Source organism: Oncorhynchus tshawytscha, linkage group LG33 (genome assembly GCF_018296145.1).
Source record: "Oncorhynchus tshawytscha isolate Ot180627B linkage group LG33, Otsh_v2.0, whole genome shotgun sequence".
Taxonomy (NCBI): Eukaryota; Metazoa; Chordata; class Actinopteri; order Salmoniformes; family Salmonidae; genus Oncorhynchus; species Oncorhynchus tshawytscha.
The window spans coordinates 33610280-33631058 of record NC_056461.1 but is presented as its reverse complement, the minus strand read 5'-3'; the positions used below and the strand labels follow the sequence as shown (position 1 = coordinate 33631058).

The 20779-nt window shown below is 41.8% G+C and overlaps 1 protein-coding gene across 3 annotated transcripts; it reads left to right on the top strand.

Moving 5' to 3' along the window:
• Window positions 1-3374: 3374 nt before the first annotated feature.
• On the top strand, window positions 3375-16976 carry LOC112231243 (spermine synthase). Of its 3 annotated transcripts, none has more exons than XM_024397886.2 (11): window positions 3375-3615; window positions 4660-4777; window positions 12406-12493; window positions 12835-12899; window positions 13061-13236; window positions 14171-14325; window positions 14519-14608; window positions 14793-14907; window positions 15131-15210; window positions 15435-15550; window positions 15635-16976. In XM_024397886.2, exons 1-11 carry the CDS (start codon window positions 3570-3572, stop codon window positions 15663-15665), a joined length of 1080 nt encoding a protein of 359 aa, XP_024253654.1. In that variant the 5' UTR covers window positions 3375-3569; the 3' UTR covers window positions 15666-16976. The 3 variants fall into 3 exon arrangements, with proteins under 3 accessions (XP_024253654.1, XP_024253653.1, XP_024253655.1); XM_024397885.2 differs by having other exon boundaries at window positions 4657-4777; XM_024397887.2 differs by lacking the exon at window positions 3375-3615 and adding an exon at window positions 3751-3929.
• The last annotated feature ends 3803 nt before the right edge of the window (window positions 16977-20779 follow it).

Below are 20779 nucleotides of genomic sequence, written 5' to 3'. Positions count from 1 at the left end.
CCTGCCACTGAAAAACATCCCCACAGCATGATGCTGCCACCACCATGCTTCACTTTAGGGATGATGCCAGGTTTCCTACAGAAGTGATGCTTGGCATTAAGGCCAAAGAGTTCAATCTTGGTTTCATAATACTAGATAATCTTGTTTCTCATGGTCTGAGAGTCCTTTAGGTGCCCTTTGGTAAACTCCAGTGGGCTGTCATGTTCCTTTTACTGAGGAGTGGCTTCCGTCTGGCCACTCTACCATAAAGGCCTGATTGGTGGAGTGCTGCAGAGATGATTGTCCTCATGGAAGGTTCTCCCATCTCCACAGAGGAACTCTGGAGCTCTGTCAGAGTGACCATTGGGTTCTTGGTCACCTCCATGACCAAGGCCCTTCTCCCCTGATTGCTCAGTTTAGCTGGGCGGCCAGCTCTAGGAAGAGTCTTGGTGGTTCCAAACTTCTTCCATTAAAGAATGATGAAGGCCACTGTGTTCTTGGGGACCTTCAATGCTGCAGAAATGTTTTGGTACCCTTCCCCAGATCTGTGCCTCAACACAATCCTGTCTCGGGGGCCCTACAGACAATTCCTTTGACCTCACGGCTTGGTTTTTGCTCTGACATGCACTGTCAACACTGGGACCTTATATAGACAGGTGTGTGTCATTCCAAATCATGTCCAATTAACTTTAACACAGGTGGACTCCAATCAAGTTGTGGAAACATCTCAAGGATGATCAATGGAAACAGGATGCACCTGAGCTCAATTTCGAGTCTCATAGCAAAGGCTCTGAATACTTATTTAAATATTACAGTACAGTTAATTCAAAGATATTTCTGTTTTTGATTTTGAATAAAATTAGCAAAAATGTCAAAAAAACTGTTTTTACTTTGTAATTATGTAGTTTTGTGTGTAGATTGATGAAGAAATACATGTATTTAATCCATTTTAGAAGAAGGCTGTAATGTAACAACATATGGAAAAAGGGAAGGTGTCTGAATACTTTCCGAATGCACTGTGTGTTGACAAATACAGGCTGAAAATAAATTATGTCAGGATTTACTCTATACTACTACACTGAACAACAATATAAACACAAGTGTTGGACACATGTTTCATGAGCTGAAATAAAATATCCTAGTTTATTTCGCTCAAATTATGTGCACACATTTTCACACATTTATTACATCACTGTTCGCTACATTCACATTAACATCTGCTAAACATGTGTATGTGACATATAAATTTGATTTGATTCTCCTTTGCCAAGATAATACATCCAACTGACAGCTGTGGCATATCAAGAAGCTGATTAAACAGCATGATCATTACACAGGTGCACATTGTGCTGGGGACAATATAAGGTCACTCTAAAATATGCAGTTTTGTCACACAACACAATGCCACAGATGTCTCAAGTTTCGAGGGAACTTGTAATTGACATACTGACTGCAGGAAGGTCCACCAGAGCTGTTGCCAGAGAATTGAATGTTAATTTCTCTACCATAAGCCACCTCCATTGTTGTTTTAGAGAATTTGGCAGTACGTGCAGCCGGCCTCACAACCCTAGACCACGTGTATGGCGTTGTGTTGGCAAGCGGTTTGCTGATGTCAACGTTGTGAACAGAGTGCCCCATGGTGGCGAGATCCTGAGGCCCATTGTTGTGCCATTCATCCGCCACCATCACCTAATGTTTCATCTTGATAATACACAGCCCCATGTTGCAAGGATCTGTACAGAATTCCTGGAAGCTGAAAATGTCCCAGTTCTTCCATGGCCTGAAGACTCACCAGACATGTTATCCTTTGAGCATGTTTGGGACGCTCTGGATCGACGTGTACGACAGCGTGTTCCAGTTTCCGCCGATATCCAGCAACTTCACACAGCCATTGAAGAGGAGTGGGACAACATTCCACAGGCCATAATCAACAGCCTGATCAACTCTATGCGAAGAAGCTGTGTCACGCTGCATGAGGCAAATGGTTGTCACACCATAAACTGACTGGTTTTCTGATCCACGCCTCTACCTTTCTTGGGGTGATTGTGGAGGCCAGGTCATCTGATGCAGCACTCCATCACTCTCCGTCTTGGTAAAATAGCCCTTACACAGCCTGTAGGTGTGTTGGGTCATTGTCCTGTTGAAAAACAAATGATAGTCCCACTAAGCGCAAACCAGATTGGAAGGTGTATCGCTGCAGAATGTTGTGGTAGCCATGCTGGTTAAGTGTGCCTTGACGTGTGCCTTGAACCCCCACACCATCACACCTCCTCCTTCATGCTTCACAGTGGGAACCACACATGCAGAGACTGGCGGTTGGAACCAAAAATCTCAAATTTGGACTCATCAAACCAAAGGACAGATTTCCACCAGTCTAATGTCCATTGCTCGTGTTTCTTGGCCCAAGCAAGTCTCTTCTTATTTTTGGTGTTCTTTAGTAGTGGTTTCTTTGCAGCAATTTGACCACAAAGGCTTTATTCATGGAGTATCCTCTGAACAGTTGATGTTGATGTGTCTTACTTGAACTCTGAAGCATTTATTTGAGCTGCAATCTGAGGTGCAGTCAACTCTAATGAACTTATCTTCTGCAACAGAGGTAACTCTGGGTCTTCCTTTCCTGTGGCAGTCCTCATGAGAGCCAGTTTCATCATAGCACTTGATGGTTATTGTGACTGCACTTGAAGAAACTTTTTAAAGTTCTTGAAATGTTCCATATTGACTGACCTTCATGTCTTAAAGTAATGATGGACTGCTGCTTCTCTTAGCTTATTTGAGCTGTTCTTGCCATAATACGGACTTGGTCTATTTCCAAATAGGGCTATCTTCTGTATACCATCCCTACCTTGTCACAACATAACTGATTGGCTCAAATGCATTAAGAAGGAAAGACATTTAACAAGGCACACCTGTTAATTGAAATGTATTCCAGGTGACTACCTCACGAAGATGGTTGAGAGAATGCCAAGCGTGTGCAAAGCTGTCAAGACAAAGGGTGGCAACTTTGAAGAATCTCAAATATAAAATATATTTGGATTTGTTAAACACTTTTTTTGGTTACTACATATTTATTATATTTTTATTTCACCTTTTATTTAACCAGGTAGGCTAGTTGAGAACAAGTTTTCATTTACAACTGCGACCTGGCCAAGATAAAGCAAAGCAGTGTGACACAAACAACAACAACAGAGTTGCACATGGAATAAACAAACACAGTCAATAATACAATAGATAAAGTATATATAAAGTGTGTTAAAATGTATAAGGATAAGGGATGTAAGGCAATTAAATAAGCCATAGTGGAGAAATAATTACAAAGGACTGGAGTGATGATAGGCTCTCTCTCTGTGTGTGTGTGTACAACTAACAGGAAGCCTACTGCAATCTGAACTGTAGCTACATGTGAGCACGAGGTGGTCGTCATCGGACCCTCCCCCTGTGTGTCCACAGACCAGTCTGCACTCTAGCAAACCCTCCCACTTCAAACAACACTCTGGCAGTAATAGCACGGATCCCTCCTTCTGTCCCCACACGCAAATTCCATTTTCACACCGGCTGCCTACTCCAGGCATGGCTGACGGCTGTACCCAGTCATGGCACTGCGACATTACACCCTCGACTTCAACCTCTCAGCGCCAGGTAAATTACACACACCGTGGCTACGAACGGTTGCAGCAATACAGGACATGGGGGTCATAAGCTATCATTTCCCTTTGCGCATGTACTGTATGCTAGCTAACGTTAGCTAGCTAACTAATCGTTGTCAATACGCGCAGTCTGTCCAATATATACTAATCATACAATTATGATATGCACGATTAGTGTTTTTTTCGCGGAGGACGTAGCTAATGACGTGCTGAGTAATATTGATCTAGTTAAATGTCGTCCGCTATCTTGATGGCATAATTCCAAATCAGACATTGCTGGTTGCCAGCAACATGACTGGCATGCGGGTAATATGACCTTTTGTGCAGTTGCTAGCTAGCTAGGTTAGCAAAGGCATCTCATCTGTCTGCGTCGTATATGATTGGTTTTAATGGACAGGCAGGCTTGACTAGCTAACAAGTTAGCATATCAATGTTAGCATAACTTATTGATGAGGCTATAGCCATCTCAAGTTGGTCACACTTTTAAAATATTCACACGGTCCGAGTGGCCAATTATCAGTCTGATATCCATAGTATATGCACTCACGGGAAAATAGCATCCAAGCAGAATTTTCCGGTTAAATTAGCTAGGCTACTGCCATTTATTTTTAGCATGTGCTTCGACACCTGCATTGCTTGCTGTTTGGGGTTTTAGGCTGGGTTTCTGTACAGCACTTTGAGATATCAGCTGATGTAAGAAAGGCTATATCAATTAATTTCATTTGTTGCTGCATAGCCAACTGTCTAACGTTAAGGTACGTTAAGGTACACAGACAAGACATGAAGAACATAGTTATCTAGCTTATTATTTGACATTTCTGGTGGTTGTTACAAGGTAGCTACAGTTTGTGTGTGCAGTAAGTGCAACCCTGTCTCTCCTTTAGCTAGCTAGATATCACCTTCTTAACAGGCTTAATTTATTTACCATTTTTAATGGTGATTCTGTCAAACAGGAATTTCAAACATGGGGCGTATGGTGTTGTGTTAATTATTGTGTTGTCACCCTAGAAATGCCCCTCCCTTTTCTGTTCAGCAGACTGTCCAACGACTGTGCATGGGCTGCAGTCTATATTTCAAGAACAGGAAATGACAGAGACTGTCCATGACACTGAGGGACATGGATATCTTGCTACCTTCATTGGCAAGAATGGCAGGTAGGCACCAGTTCCATAAACACTTTCATTATTTATGTTCTTACCAACATATTTTGTAGAATGAATCTAATGTTCATGAATTAGGCCTAGTTTGTGTTCGCTTTTCAAAAACCTGAAGTGCTACATTAAAAACATAAAATATTTGTTTTACATTTCAAATGTATCCTTTTATTTAACTAGGCAAGTCAGTTAAGAACAAATTCTTATTTACGATGACGGCCTACCCAGCCAAACCTGGACGACGCTGGGCCAATTGTGTGCTGCCCTATGGGACTCTCAATCACGGCTGGTTGTGATACAGCCTGGATTCGAACCAGGGACTGTAGTGATGCTTCTTGCACTGAGATGCCTTAGGCTCCCGAGTGGCCAGGGGTCTATCTTGATGATGATGATGATGATGATAATAATAATAATAAGAACAAGTAATACAGCACATGAGACACATAACACATTATGAAGACAGTCAGGCAAGACCGATTCAGCAAGGTATGGTGCTTTAGGTACACTTTAAAAGCATCTACAGTAGGCACATCCATAGCACCCTTACATACTGTACAATACATTTTGTATTCATTAAGGATCCCCATTAGCTGCTGCCAAGGCAACAGCTACTCTTCCTGGGGTCCTAAGGTCACTACTTTACTACCACATATCTACAATACAAAATCCATGTGTGTGTTAGCATGTGTGTGTGTGTGTCTCTTTACAGTCCCCTCTGTTCCATAAGGTGTATTTAAAAAATAAAAAAAATCTGTTTTGTAAATCTGATTCTACTGCTTGCGTCAGTTACCTGATGTGGAATAGAGTTCCATGTAGCCATGGCTCTATATAGTACTGTGCGCCTCCAATAGTCTGTTCTGCACTTAGGTATTCTGGTGGCATGTCTTGTGGGGTATGCATTGGTGTCTCAGCTGTGTTCTAGTAGTTTAAACAGACAGCTCGGTGCATTCAGCATGTCAATGCTTCTATCAAAAACAAGTAGTGATGAAGCCAATCTCTCCTCTACTTTGAGCCATGAGAGATTGACATGTATATTATTGTTAGCTCTGTGTACATTTTAAGGGTCAGCCGTGCTGCCTTGTTCTGAGCCTATTGAGCAAAGTCCTTCTTTGTGGCATCTGACCACACGACTGAACAGTAGTCCAGGTGCAACAAAACTAGGGCCTGTAGTAGAGGTCGACCGATTAGTCGGAATGGACGAATAATTAGGGCCGATTTCAAGTTTTCATAACAATCGGAAATCTGTATTTTTGGACGCCGATTTGTTTTATTTTTTCATTTTTTTTACACCTTTATTTAACAAGGCAAGTCAGTTAAGAACACAGTCTTATTTTCAATGACTGCCTAGGAATGGTGGGTTCTGCCTCGTTCAGGGGCAGAACGACAGATTTTTACCTTGTCAGCTCGGGGGATTCAATCTTGCAACCTTACAGTTAACTAGTCCAACTACTTGCCTCTCATTGCACTCCACGAGGAGACTGCCTGTTACGTGAATGCAGTAAGCCAAGGTAAGGTGCTAGCTAGCATTAAACTTATCTTATAAAAAACAATCTTAATCACTAGTTAACTACACATGGTTGATGATATTACTAGTTTATCTAGCGTGTCCTGCGTTGCATATAATCGATGCGGTGTGTATCGTTGCTCCAATGTCTACCTAATCATAAACATCAATGCCTTTCTTAAAATCAATACACAGAAGTATATATTTTTAAACCTGCATATTTGGCTAAAAGAAATCCAGGTTAGCAGGCAATATTAACCAGGTGAAATTGTCACTTCTCTTGCGTTCATTGCACGCAGAGTCAGTGTATATGCAACAGTTTGGGCTGCCTAATTTGCCAAAATGTTACGTAATTATGACATAACATTGAAGGTTGTGCAATGTAACAGAAATATTTAGACTTATTGATGCCACCCGTTAGATAAAATACGGAACTGTTCCGTATTTCACTGAAAGAATAAACGTTTTGTTTTCGAGATGATAGTTTCCGGATTCGACCATATTAATGACCTAAAGCTCGTATTTCTGTGTGTTATGTTTTAACTAAGTCTATGATTTGATAGAGCAGTCTGACTGAGCGATGGTAGGCAGCAGCAGGCTTGTAATCATTCATTCAAACAGCACTTTTTTGCGTTTGCCAGCAGCTGTTTATGACTTCAAGCCTATCAACTCCCAAGATTAGGCTCGTGTAACCAACGTGAAATGGCTAGCTAGTTAGCTGGGTGCGCGCTAATAGCGTTTCAAACGTCACTCACTCTGAGACTTGGAGTGGTTGTTCCCCTTGCTCTGCAAGGTCCGCGGCTTTTGTGGAGTGATGGGTAACGCTGCTTCGAGGGTGGCTGTTGTCGATGTGTTCCTGGTTCGAGCCCAGGTAGGGGCGAGGAGAGGGACGGAAGCTATACTGTTACACTGGCAATACTAAAGTTCCTATAAGAACATTCAATAGTCAAAGGTTAATGAAATATAAATGGTATAGAGAGAAGTATTCCTATAATAACTACAACCTAAAACTTACCTGGGAATATTGAAGACTCATGTTAAAAGTAACCACCAGCTTTCATATGTTCTCATGTTCTGCGCAAGGAACCTAAACGTTAGCTTTCTTACATGGCACATATTGCATTTTTACTTTCTTCTCCAACACTTCGTTTTTGCATTATTTAAACCAAATTGAACATGTTTCATTATTTATTTGAGGCTAAATTGATTTTATTGATGTATTATATTAAGTTAAAATAAGTGTTCATTCAGTGTTGTTGTAAATGTCATTATTAAAAAATAATTGTAAACAATGTGTCCGATTTAATCGGTATCGGCTTTTATTGGTCCTCCGATTAATCGGTACCGGCTTTTATTGGTCCTCCGATTAATCGGTATCGGCGTTGAAAAATCATAATCGGTCGACCTCTAGCCTGTAGGACCTGCCTTGTTGATAGTGTTGTTAAGGCAGATCAGCACTTTATTATACTACAAAACTTATTGTATGACCTCTTATACACTATATTAGGCCCAGCCTTTGGAACTTTGGTTTCGTTAGATATTGCTACTATAAGGTGATCACTACATCCGATGGATTTGGATACTGCTTTAAAGCAGATTTCTGTAGAATTAGTGACGATGTAATCAATACTTGTTGATTTCATTCCTGTGCTGTTTTTTGTAAATACCCTGGTAGGTTGACTGATAACATTTGGTATTTATTAGGATCCCCATAGCATCAGCTACTCTTCCTGTGGTCTATGTCAAATATGGAATAATACATAGTACAGAACATTATTAGTCAAGTTTTAAAATGTATGCGTTTCACTCGTCACACACAGCCTACATATCAGTATATATACAAAATATCTAGGTCTAATGCATAGTACAGTGCAAATTACAATACAATAAATATAAAATGGCTGTCACTTCAGTCGCCTTCGTGCGACCACTTTAAAATATATATTTTTTTTTTATACTGGTTTCATTGCTATCCTGAGTTACCGGGGGTGGCAGAGTTCCATGTAGTCATGGCTCTATTCTGGACCTGGGGACTGTGAAGAGACCTCTGGTTGCACGTCTTGTGTTGTGCCGATTAGTGTCTGAACTGTGTGCCAACTGCTTGAACAGACAGTTCTGTACCTTCAACACATCAATAGTGATGCAGTCAAACTCTCCTCAGCTTTGAGCCAGGAAAGACTGACATTTTCCCTCCGTGTACATCGAAGTGCAATACGTGCTTCTTGATGGGCACATGCCTATCCGTAACCGGAAGAAGCAGTTTCATAAATACTTCAGCGTCCGAATGTCCCTCATTACACACATCGGACAAACAAATATTTTTCACATCTTCGACTTAGGTACAATTGCAAAACCTTTATGTTCATTTATACACCATTTTAGGTCCAAGCTTTGGAACTTAGTTTTTTTTCTAATTATGGCTATTATATTATCATCACTACATCTGATGGGTGTCCATACTGCTTTAGAGAAGATTTCTGCAGCATTAGTAAAGATGTGATCAATACACGTGGATGATTTAGTTCCTGTTCTGTTTGTAACTACCCTGGTAGGTTGACTGATTCACACATATAGTCCAAATACTGACATTTAGCACTGGTCTATAACAACTTCCTACGAGAATAGGCTTTAGGTGAGGCAGATGAACCTGTAGCCATATTGCTTCCGCATCATCTGACATGAGATCCTTGCTACCGTCAGTCTCTTAAGCAGTTCACTATGTTGGAGATAATCCTGGAACCCCTGCGGTCAGGGTGAATCCCATCTCTTTTAAAGAGTGTTGGTTGCTCTCACAGGAAGTCAAAATTGTCACTAAAGGAGACATTTCTGTTTTTGGAGAGCTTCAGGAAGTCGTTTAGGGCAGCTACGCGGCTGTAACGCTCCCAATCCCTTCTATAGCATGGCAGGGGGCCAGAGATGACTGTTCTCTTCCCTGTGCAAAGAAGGGTGTTCAAGAGAATGTTGTCGTCCTTCTTCAGTTCCTCAGATTGCTGAAAGCATGAACCGGGGTGCAGGCACTGGTTACAGTTTGATGTTTCTTCTGGAGTGGGCAGCTTGATGAAAGCCAGTCGACATTTAGGTTGCCCAGAAAATATACCTCTCTGTTTATCACATACATTATCAAGCATTTCACATATATTATCCAGATACTGACTGTTAGCACTTGGTGGTCTATAGCAGCTTCCCACAAGAATGGGCTTTAGGTGAGACCGGTGAGCCTGTAGCCATATTACTTCAACAGTATTTAACATGAGATCCTACCTAAGCTTAACACCGCCCCCATTGACATTTCTGTCGATGTTATAACTAGGGTTGCACATTTTGGGGAATATTCAGAGGTGGAAACCTTCCGTGGGAATTAACAGGAATATATGGGAAATAACGGAAATGTATGTACATTAATATTAATACCATTTATGTGTTGATGTCTTTTGCATTGGATATATTTACCATTTCATATGGAGACAGGAACATAAACCTTTTACCTTATCATAAGTAGACATAATTGCAAATGATTAAATCCTTCCAATAGTTTTATTTCTATTTAGTTACGAATGTAACTTTAATTAAATGAGTTGACTCTTCACATGGGATGATTTCACTGAACAACGAAAGAAAGGGAATATTGAATGAACCCCACTGATCCATTGCATCTCCCAAAAATGTTTTCAACATACATCTGTAAAATGATAGTCCAGAAACTGAAGGTTTGGTTGTCTTCCTCTCAGGCTTCCATGTCTTCTCCCTGGACCTCCTCAATGTCCACTTCTTGAACATCAGACTCCGAGGCCTCATCTTCACTATCACTTTTCAATCTGGTTGATGATGGCTCGCTGTCAGGCTCAAAAAGCCTCAAATTTGCCCGGATGGCCAACAATTTTTCAACCCTTGTATTGGTCAGCCTATTGCGTGCTTTGGTGTGTGTACCAGTGTGTGTACCAGATCAATGTGGGGCTATATACAGGGAGTACCAGTACCAGATCAATGTGGAGCTATATACAGGGAGTACCAGATCAATGTGGAGCTATATACAGAGAGTACCAGTACCAGATCAATGTGGCACTATATACAGGGAGTACCAGTACCAGATCAATGTGGAGCTATATACAGGGAGTACCAGATCAATGTGGAGCTATATACAGGGTGTACCAGATCAATGTGGAGCTACATACAGGGTGTACCAGATCAATGTGGAGCTACATGCAGGGAGTACCAGTACCAGATCAATGTGGAGCTATATGCAGGGAGTACCAGTACCAGATCAATGTGGAGCTATATACAGGGAGTACCAGTACCAGATCAATGTGGAGCTATATACAGGGAGTACCAGTACCAGATCAATGTGGAGCTACATACAGGAGTACCAGATCAATGTGGAGCTACATACAGGGAGTACCAGATCAATGTGGAGCTACATACAGGAGTACCAGATCAATGTGGAGCTACTATATACAGGAGTACCAGAACAATGTGGCGCTGCTATATACAGGAGTACCAGATCAATGTGGCGCTGCTATATACAGGGAGTACCAGATCAATGTGGAGCTACATACAGGGAGCACCAGATCAATGTGGAGCTATATACAGGGAGTACCAGAACAATGTGGCGCTATATACAGGGAGTACCAGATCAATGTGGAGCTACATACAGGGAGTACCAGATCAATGTGGAGCTACATACAGGCAGTACCAGTACCAGATCAATGTGGAGCTATATACAGGGAGTACCAGAGCAATGTGGAGCTATATACAGGGAGTACCAGATCAATGTGGTGCTATATACAGGGAGTACCAGATCAATGTGGAGCTACATACAGGGAGTACCAGTACCAGATCAATGTGGAGCTATATACAGGGAGTACCAGTACCAGATCAATGTGGAGCTATATACAGGGAGTACCAGTACCAGATCAATGTGGTGCTATATACAGGGAGTACCAGTACCAGATCAATGTGGTGCTATATACAGGGAGTACCAGTACCAGATCAATGTGGTGCTATATACAGGGAGTACCAGTACCAGATATATGTGGTGCTATATACAGGAGTACCAGTACCAGATCAATGTGGTGCTATATACAGGGAGTACCAGATCAATGTGGAGCTACATACAGGAGTACCAGTACCAGATCAATGTGGAGCTATATACAGGGAGTACCAGATCAATGTGGAGCTATATACAGGGAGTACCAGTACCAGATCAATGTGGAGCTATATACAGGGAGTACCAGATCAATGTGGAGCTATATACATGGAGTACCAGATCAATGTGGAGCTACATACAGGGAGTACCAGATCAATGTGGAGCTACATACAGGGAGTACCAGATCAATGTGGAGCTATATACAGGGAGTACCAGATCAATGTGGAGCTACATACAGGGAGTACCAGATCAATGTGCAGAGGTACTTGATGTTGATATGTACTGGAAGGCAGGGTAAAGTGACTAGGCAAATGTTGTGTGTTTTGTGTTGTAAATGTGTGTGTATGTAGTGTTTGAATGTGTGAGGTTGTCAAGGTTTATGCAAAACAAATGTAGACAGAAGTTGCAAACACTGTAGCTAGCCCAAACACTAGCTTGTTCTTAACGGACTTGCCTAGTTAATTAAAGTTAAATTACATTTAAAACAATGCTGGCTAATAAAAACCCCAGGTGTGTTCCAGTGGTCAGACACCCTTTAGGAAGACCATTGATTGGCCAGTTAAGTGTTTTATTGGTACCACAATGGCTCACGTTCAAATTAACGCTTAGCTCTTTAGTGGCTTTGTTTATCGGATGTAAGGGCTTTGGCGCTTGTTTTGTGTGTGTGTGTGTGTGTGTGTGGTGACTAGTAAACACTGGCGGTTGGCCATTGTGTGGGCCTAAGCCTGCATGAATATACCCGCAGCAACACCACACATTTTGGGTAGAAATGCTCAACCTTCAGCTGCCCATTGGCTCTCCACTGAGCTTTCATAAAGCTTAGGTCAATAGGCCACAACCTGTCATGCCATGGCTCTCCTCATGAGCTTTGTGTTGAAGGAGAGCTAAGAGAGAGAGAAGTTATAGCCTAGATTCAATTCTATGTTTCTCTCAATTTAACTCTGTGCTTCTTTCTCTGTTTCTGTGTGTCTCTCTTTTCAGGTTGGTTATTCTGCGTGTGACCGCCCATGGCCTGCTTACCATTGATCTGCAGTGTTGTGAAGGAGATAACATTGTACAAGTAGAGAATGTAGGTGATGAGAGAAACTTGTCTTCACAATAGACCTGCTTGCATACATACATAAAACAATAACACAAATACAAAAAACAACAAAAGATCATATTTAACAGACCTTCAGAATACCCGAAGTAAGAAATATTTCCATTAATTAGATTCAATTGGATGTGTTGCTGTGTTTCTCACATGCGCCGAATATAACTGGTGTCGACTTTACAGTGAAGTGCTTGCATACAAACCTTTCGAACATGTGGTCTCGTAGGCCTTTGGACTATTTGACATTTAGGATATTTTGCTTAATGTAGCATTAGAATATGCAAAATAACAAATACAGTATTCAATTTTTCTCTCAGCTTTTGAATACACTGGAAGAGAAGCTGAGAAGTCTCCTACATGGAAACATTAAGAGGGTCAAGAGGTAAGCCTCGTGGTGGATGATCTTACAGTAGTGGCCTTGCGTGTTGACTATCTTGTGACTGGACACAAGCTGTAGTGTGAAACGATTACCCTATAACCCTCTGTACATATCATGTTCATGATGCCATCATGGAGATATTGACATTGTCCCACCTTCCCCAGGCTCCCAGCTCTGACACGAGGTGCAGCTGTTGATCGATACTGGCCCACAGCAGACGGCAGACTGGTGGAGTATGACATAGATCGGGTTGTATACGATGAGGACTCTGCATACCAGAACATAAAGATCATGCACTCGCAGCAGTTTGGCAATATCCTGATCCTCAATGGGGATGTTAGTAAGTAAAATGTAGTATTCCTACAGGCCTTCATTTTAGATAATATTGTTATGAATTATTCCTCACCTGCTGGTACTGTATATTGTAGTAATTATGTTATTTACTTTACTTATTTAGGTCACTTGTTGTTCAACTTATTTTTCACTTCTGAAAACTGAATCTAATATGATGAACATTTGGCTGGGTTTCAGTCACAGCATGTGGCTTACTTATCTAATGATATTGTAATATGATTATATGGCAGATCTGTCAGAGTGAAGGGGCCTACTGTAATGTGATTAAATGGCAGGTCTGTCACAGTGAAGGGGCCTACTGTAATGTGATTATATGGCAGGTCTGTCAGAGTGAAGGGGCCTACTGTAATGTGATTAAATGGCAGGTCTGTCACAGTGAAGGGGCCTACTGTAATGTGATTATATGGCAGGTCTGTCAGAGTGAAGGGGCCTACTGTAATGTGATTAAATGGCAGGTCTGTCACAGTGAAGGGACCTACTGTAATGTGATTATATGGCAGGTCTGTCAGAGTGAAGGGGTCTACTGTAATGCTGTCTACTGTAATGTGATTAAATGGCAGGTCTGTCAGAGTGAAGGGGCCTACTGTAATGTGATTATATGGCAGGTCTGTCAGAGTGAAGGGGTCTACTGTAATGTGATTAAATGGCAGGTCTGTCAGAGTGAAGGGGCCTACTGTAATGTGATTATATGGCAGGTCTGTCAGAGTGAAGGGGCCTACTGTAATGTGATTATATGGCAGGTCTGTCAGAGTGAAGGGGTCTACTGTAATGTGATTATATGGCAGGTCTGTCAGAGTGAAGGGGTCTACTGTAATGTGATTATATGGCAGGTCTGTCAGAGTGAAGGGGTCTACTGTAATGTGATTATATGGCAGATCTGGCAGAGTGAAGGGACCTACTGTAATGTGATTATATGACAGATCTGGCAGAGAGTGACCTGCCCTACACCCAGGCCATCATGGGCAGAGGGCAAGAGAACTATGCAGGGAAGGAGGTGCTGATCTTAGGAGGCGGCGATGGAGGAATCCTCGCAGAGGCCGTCAAACTCAAGCCAAAGATGATCACCATGGTGGAGATATCCTTTCAGGACCCTGCTTTTCACTTTGCTCTGTGCTCAGTTAACATATTGCTTCAGGGATTTGCACCAGCAATATTTTAACACTGACCTCTTATGAGCATTTTTTTTGAGACGTTGCCCGGTAGGATTATCTGGTCTGTCATCTGTCTTCCCCTGTGCCTGGTTTGTAATGCCTTGACAAAGTGTTTACATCGACCAAATGGTGATTGATGGGTGTAGAACACACATGAGGAAGGCATGTGGAAGTGTTCTGGACAACCTGAAGGGAGAATGTTACCAGGTGAGCAGGACAGTGCTATCCACTGCACCTCTCCTTAGTTGAGATGGAAAGTTTGTCATTTGCCCACTGCTCTGAATAGATTTGCTCTGCTCTCTGTAGTCTTGTATGTTACTACATGGGGTTTCCATAACGACATTTCCCTGAACCCCCTCTGTCTGTTTCATCTGTTCTTATCTCATTCCAGGTGTTGGTAGAGGACTGCGTTCCTGTTCTTAAAAAGTATGTTGAGGAAGGGAAGACGTTTGATTACGTTATCAATGACCTCACAGCGGTCCCCATCTCCACAGCGCCAGAGGAGGGTGAGTGACAAATGCTTGGGGTCTTCTTGGACATTCTGTTCTAACGGTGTATGTAATGATGAATACTGGTAGGGCTCTTGTAAAGACGCACCGCCTTGTACCACATTGCAAAGAATTGATCTGATTTTAGGATGTGGATAGTGTAATCTTAACCTGTTTCGTGGATCGGTGCTTGTATGAAACACTTGCATGATTGGTTGAACGATGGTTTACTCTGTCTCAGACTCTACATGGGAGTTCCTACAGCTTATCTTGGATCTCTCAATAAAAGTACTGCGTCCTACTGGGAAGTACTTCACACAGGTGAGACCCATATTCACTGAGTGCTTCATACAGTCACCCCACCCTTGTGTGGAATTCAGCTCATATTGAGATCACCATCCCTACACATGATTAACTTGTATGTCTGTCTCATATCTTTGTTGTTCATGAGAGACAAGTTTGTCCTAGTGTGATGTTTGTTTGTTTTTTAAACATTTTTGTCCCCTAATTTCTGTGTGGTCCATGTTTTAACTCCGTGTCATCAGGGTAATAGTGCCAATCTGACTGAGACACTGGCTCTTTATGAGGAGCAGCTGGGAAGGCTCTCATGTCCTGTAGACTTCTCCAAGGAGGTGGTGTGTGTGCCCTCTTATATGGAACTGTATCCTTCAAGAAAAGAGTCTTGCACTTATGAGTCTTGGTTACTTGTTGTTTACATGGCATTTACCTTAATGAGCTGACTCAGGTGGGTTTTCTACACCATTTGGAAGAAGTGAAGAGCCCCACCCCCCGGTCTCCTCCATACGCTGCCTGCCGGAATGTGAAAACTGTCCACCCCCCCATTGTCCGCCGTCGCACTGAGGGGAGAGATGACCCCCCCCCATTTCTACTCACACTGTTTTATTATCCTTCCATGTCCAACTCTCTCTTAAACCCTTTTTACATCTTAGTTGTATCATTTTATGTCCAAACTTACAAGAGATTGTATTTCTGTTAGTTGGATATTTTGAATTGGGCTGTTGTTTTTGCGTGTGCCCTCCAGGGAGAGCTGTGGGGCTGACCGTGTAGGGCTGCTGCCACTGGTCTAGGGTTTAGACTTCTCTGACTATAGCCTGGTTCCAGACCTGTCTAGGGTTTAGACTTCTCTGACTATAGCCTGGTTCCAGACCTGTCTAGGGTTTAGACTTCTCTGACTATAGCCTGGTTCCAGACCTGTCTAGGGTTTAGACTTCTCTGACTATAGCCTGGTCCCAATCTCAGAGAAGTCTAAAGCCTAGACAGATCTGGGACCAGTATTTAAACACTCTTGGTACACCTACCCCTTCAGGGTGTTGTTACTTTTCAAATTTGACTTAAAACAGCACCAACATACAATAGGCTTTTGGGTTCTGATTGTGTGATAGGATATGTGCTCGCCGTAGTTTCAAATGAATGTCTGTCTGTGCGTTTGATTGTTTTTCTTCTTTTGTTGTAGCTAACTGGCTTGAGTGTGATTTGATTCCCAGTCCTTTCCAAGTGTGACCCTGGCCATTGAAGCTGAAGTGTCCAAATGTGTTTTTAAAAGGGAAAAAGGTTTCTTGCTTGTACTGCTTTAATGTGAATTGTGTTTTTATTATTTAGCACCTTTTTAGTTTCTCCTGCTGGATCTTATTTTACATATTCAGTTTAGAATTTTTCTCTAAGTTTGTTTGGTGCATGTGCTGGAAATTTAAATATTTTTATTGAATGTAGCTTCCCATATACACAGTGCAACTTCATGCCTTTGATCAATATTGTGGTGCTTTGTTAAATGTATTTATTTGATATTATTTCACCAAATGCTGTTTTATCCAAAATACCTTTTTGTTCAGCAGTGACTACCTGCTATTAAAAATGAGTTGGAGAAGAAAATGTTTTTCTTTTGCTTGATTCAGAAGAGTATATCAGATATCTTAGCTAGCAGTCACAACTGACAGACAATTTGGGTGTTTCTACTGAAAGTACAGAATCATACCAATGCAAACTCAATACAGATTTTCTTGCATTTCCTTTTGAAATTCATTCAACCATGAGCAATGTTGATTTCAATAAACCTTCCCCTTTGTTAACACGAACTTCAATCATTTGATTACCCTGCTCCTGATGTGCACGGACGCTGTAACAATGTGTCCTTACTTCTTTATTCAAGGTGTAGAGGACCCATCAAGTCATCTACCAACCACATGATGTTCTCCTATGTTGTAGCAGACACTCTTATCCAGAATGACTTAGAGGAGCAATTAGGGTTAAGTGCCTTGCTCAAGGGCACATCAGCAGATGTTTCACCTGGTCAGCTCAGGGATTCAAACCAGCAACCTTTTTGTTACTGGCCCAATGCTCTTAACCACTAAGCTACCTGCTGAATGTGCTGATCAAGCTGCTGAAATGACACCTGGAGCAACGCTTGTATTCTGGGATGCTGCTGTATACACCTAATAAGATTGCAATTTGAATTGGGATCATAACCCCAGCACACATACCTGTGTGTGTCGTCACTACTCTTTCCTCTCGGTTTTAACTAGTCGCCCCACCTTTCCTCCATCGTTCCCCTAGATCGGTCTTCTGTGGTCCCATGAAGAAACCATTTGACATGGTTCAATTTGAATTGGGAGTTTTTAGCATGTTGTACTGTTTGTGTTTTGTCTCTGTGTAGAGCCTGAATGACCAATTCTCAGGTAACATCATTTTGGAAGAGGGCACCGCTGGATAAGTCTCACCATGAAAGTAAACATCACGTTGCCAAGACTTTTGGGAGAAAATCGTACATGTCCACTGTCATTCACCATCATTAGCCCTTCTGATGTGGGCTTTCTGCCGGCGATGAACTGTCTCAATACAGTACCAATCAAAAGTTTGAACACAACTACTCATTCAAGGGTTTTTATTTTTTACTATTTTCTATATTGTATAATAATAGTGAAGACATCAAAACGATGAAATAACACATTTGGAATCATGTAAGTAACCAAAAAAGTTTTAAACAAATCAAAATATATTTTGTATTTCAGATTCTTCAAAGTAGCCACCCTTTGCCTTGATGACAGCTTTGCACACTTGGCATTCTCTCAACCAGCTTCACCTGGAATGCTTTCCCAACAGTCTTGAAGGAGTTTCCACATATGCTGAGCACTTGTTGGCTGCTTTTCCTTCCCCCTGTGGTCCAAATGATCTCAATTGGGTTGAGGGCAGGTGATCTGATGCAGCACTCAATCACTCTCCTTGGTCAAATAGCCCTTACACAGCCTGGAGGTGTACATTGAATATTTTTAAATTTGTTATTTTATTTTATGGATGTGATATTTAACAAGATGTATATAATAATTTGTCACTTTTCATTATTGGAGATGGGATATAGAACTCCTGTGATAATGGAGTAATGTGTGTGTCAATTAACTGAAGAGGGGTGTCATAAGGGTTGGACTAACCACATGAGGGGGCCTGAACAAGAACATTTTGGAGGCCCACCTCATGGTGGAGTGTTTTTTTTTTTAAAGCTAACTTCATTCAATTCTACACATTTTGCCATGGAGCAGAGAGAAACATTTGCAGTTTTATAGCTTATTTCCTGCAATTCTACACATTTTGTCTTTGGACTGAGAGAAAATGTTGCAGTTTTATAGCACATTTGTTGCTATTCTAGAAGGTTTTGTTACGGGGCTGTGATAAAATGTTGCTAATTTATTGCTATTCTATATATATGCTATCTGATCAGGGCTGGCTCTAGCCTTTTTGGGCCATAAGTAAGGGCACTGCTGTCTGTCACTACCACCTGTTTCCACTTCCATCCACTCCATTCATCCTTTTGGACACGGATATCTGATCCACATGCACTGAACAAAAATATAAATGCAACATGTAAAGTATTGGTTTCATGAGCTGAAATATAAGATCTCAGAAATGTTGTGCATAAATCTGTTTACATCTGTGTTAGTGAGCATTTCTCCTTTGCAAAGATAATCTATCCACCTGACAGGTGTGGCATAATCAATAAGCTGATTAAACTGCATGATCATTACACAGGTGCACCTTGTGCTGGGGACAATAAAAGGCCAAATGTGCAGTTTTTCACACAACACACTACCACAAATGTCTCAGGTTTTGAGGGAGAGTGCAATTGGCATGCTGACTGCAGGAATGTCCATCAGAGTTGTTGTCAGAGAATTGAATGTTAATTTCTCCACCATAATCTGCCTCCTATGTCGTTTTAGAGAATTTGTCAGTACGTCCAACCGGCCTCATAACCACAGACTATGTGCATGGCGTCGTGTGGGTGAGCGGTTTTCTGATGTCAACGTTGTGAACAGAGTGCCCCATGGTGGCGATGGGGCTGGGGTATGGACAGGCATAAGCTACGGACAACGAACACAATTACATTTATCGATGGCAATTTGAATGCACAGAGATACCGTGACAAGATCCTGAGGGTCATTGTTGTGCCATTCATCCGCAACCATCACCTCATGTTTCAGCATGATAATGCACGGCCCCATGTCGCAAGGATCTGTACACAATTCCTGGAATTTGAAAATGTCCCAGTTTGTCCATGGCCTGCATACTCACAAGACATGTCAATATTTGAGCACGTTTGGGATGCTCCGGATTGACATGTACGACAGCGTGTTCCAGTTCCCGCCAAAATCCAGCAACTTCGCACAGCCATTGAAGAGGAGTGGGACAACATTCCACAGGCCACAATTAACAGCCAGATCTACTCTATGTGAAGGAGATGTGTTGCGCTGCTTGAGGCAAATGGTGGACAGACCAGATACTTCTGATCCACGCCCCTACCTTTTTATTACGGTATCTGTGACCAACAGATCAAATCAAAGTTTAACCAATAGTGCAAAAAAGGTATTAGGTCAACAATATGTAAGTAAAGAAATAAAAACAACAGTAAAAAGACAGTGAAAAATAACAGCGAGGCTATAAAAGTAGTGAGGGTATATACAGACACCGGTTAGTCAGGCTGATTGAGGTAGTATGTACATGTAGATATGGTTAAAGTGACTGCATATATGATGGACAGAGAGTAGCAGTATCGTAAAAGAGGGGGTGGTGGGTGGGACACAATGCAAATAGTCCGGGTAGACATTTGATTACCTGTTCAGGAGTCTTATGGCTTGGGGTAAAAACTGTTGAGAGGCCTTTTTGTCCTAGACTTGGCACTCCGGTACTGCTTGCCATTCGGTAGTAGAGAGAACAGTCTGTGGCTGGGGTCTTTGACAATTTTCAAGGCCTTCCACTGACACCGCCTGGTGTAGAGGTCCTGGATGGCAGGCAGCTTAGCCCCAGTGATGTACTGGGCCGTATGCACTACCCTCTGTAGTGCCTTGCGGTCAGAGGCTGAGCAATTGCCTTACTATGCTCTCGATGTTGCAGCTGTAGAACCTTTTGAGGATCTCAGGACCCATGCCAAATCATTTTAGTTTCCTGAGGGGGAATAGGCTTTGTCGTGCCCTCTTCATGACCATCTTGGTGTGTTTGGACCATTCTAATTTATTGGTGATGTGGACACCAAGGAACAGATGCATTTCGGTATTCCCAGTCATGTAAAATCCATAGATTAGGGTCTAATGAATTTATTGATTTTATGATTTCTTTATTTGAACTGTAACTCAGCAAAATCTTTGAAATTGTTGTGTGTTGCATTTATATTTTTGCTCAGTATAGACATATATATATTTTAAATATTCCACAGATTCCATTCATTTATTGCTCCCTACATTTTCATTCATGTTTTCCTACATGAATGCGCTGCATTATATACAGGACAATGGCACCACTAGACAAGTACATGACAGAGCTGTACTGCAGTGTGTTGCAGCACTTTCTAACCTGCCTGTTTATATTATTATCACTATGGTAATGATGT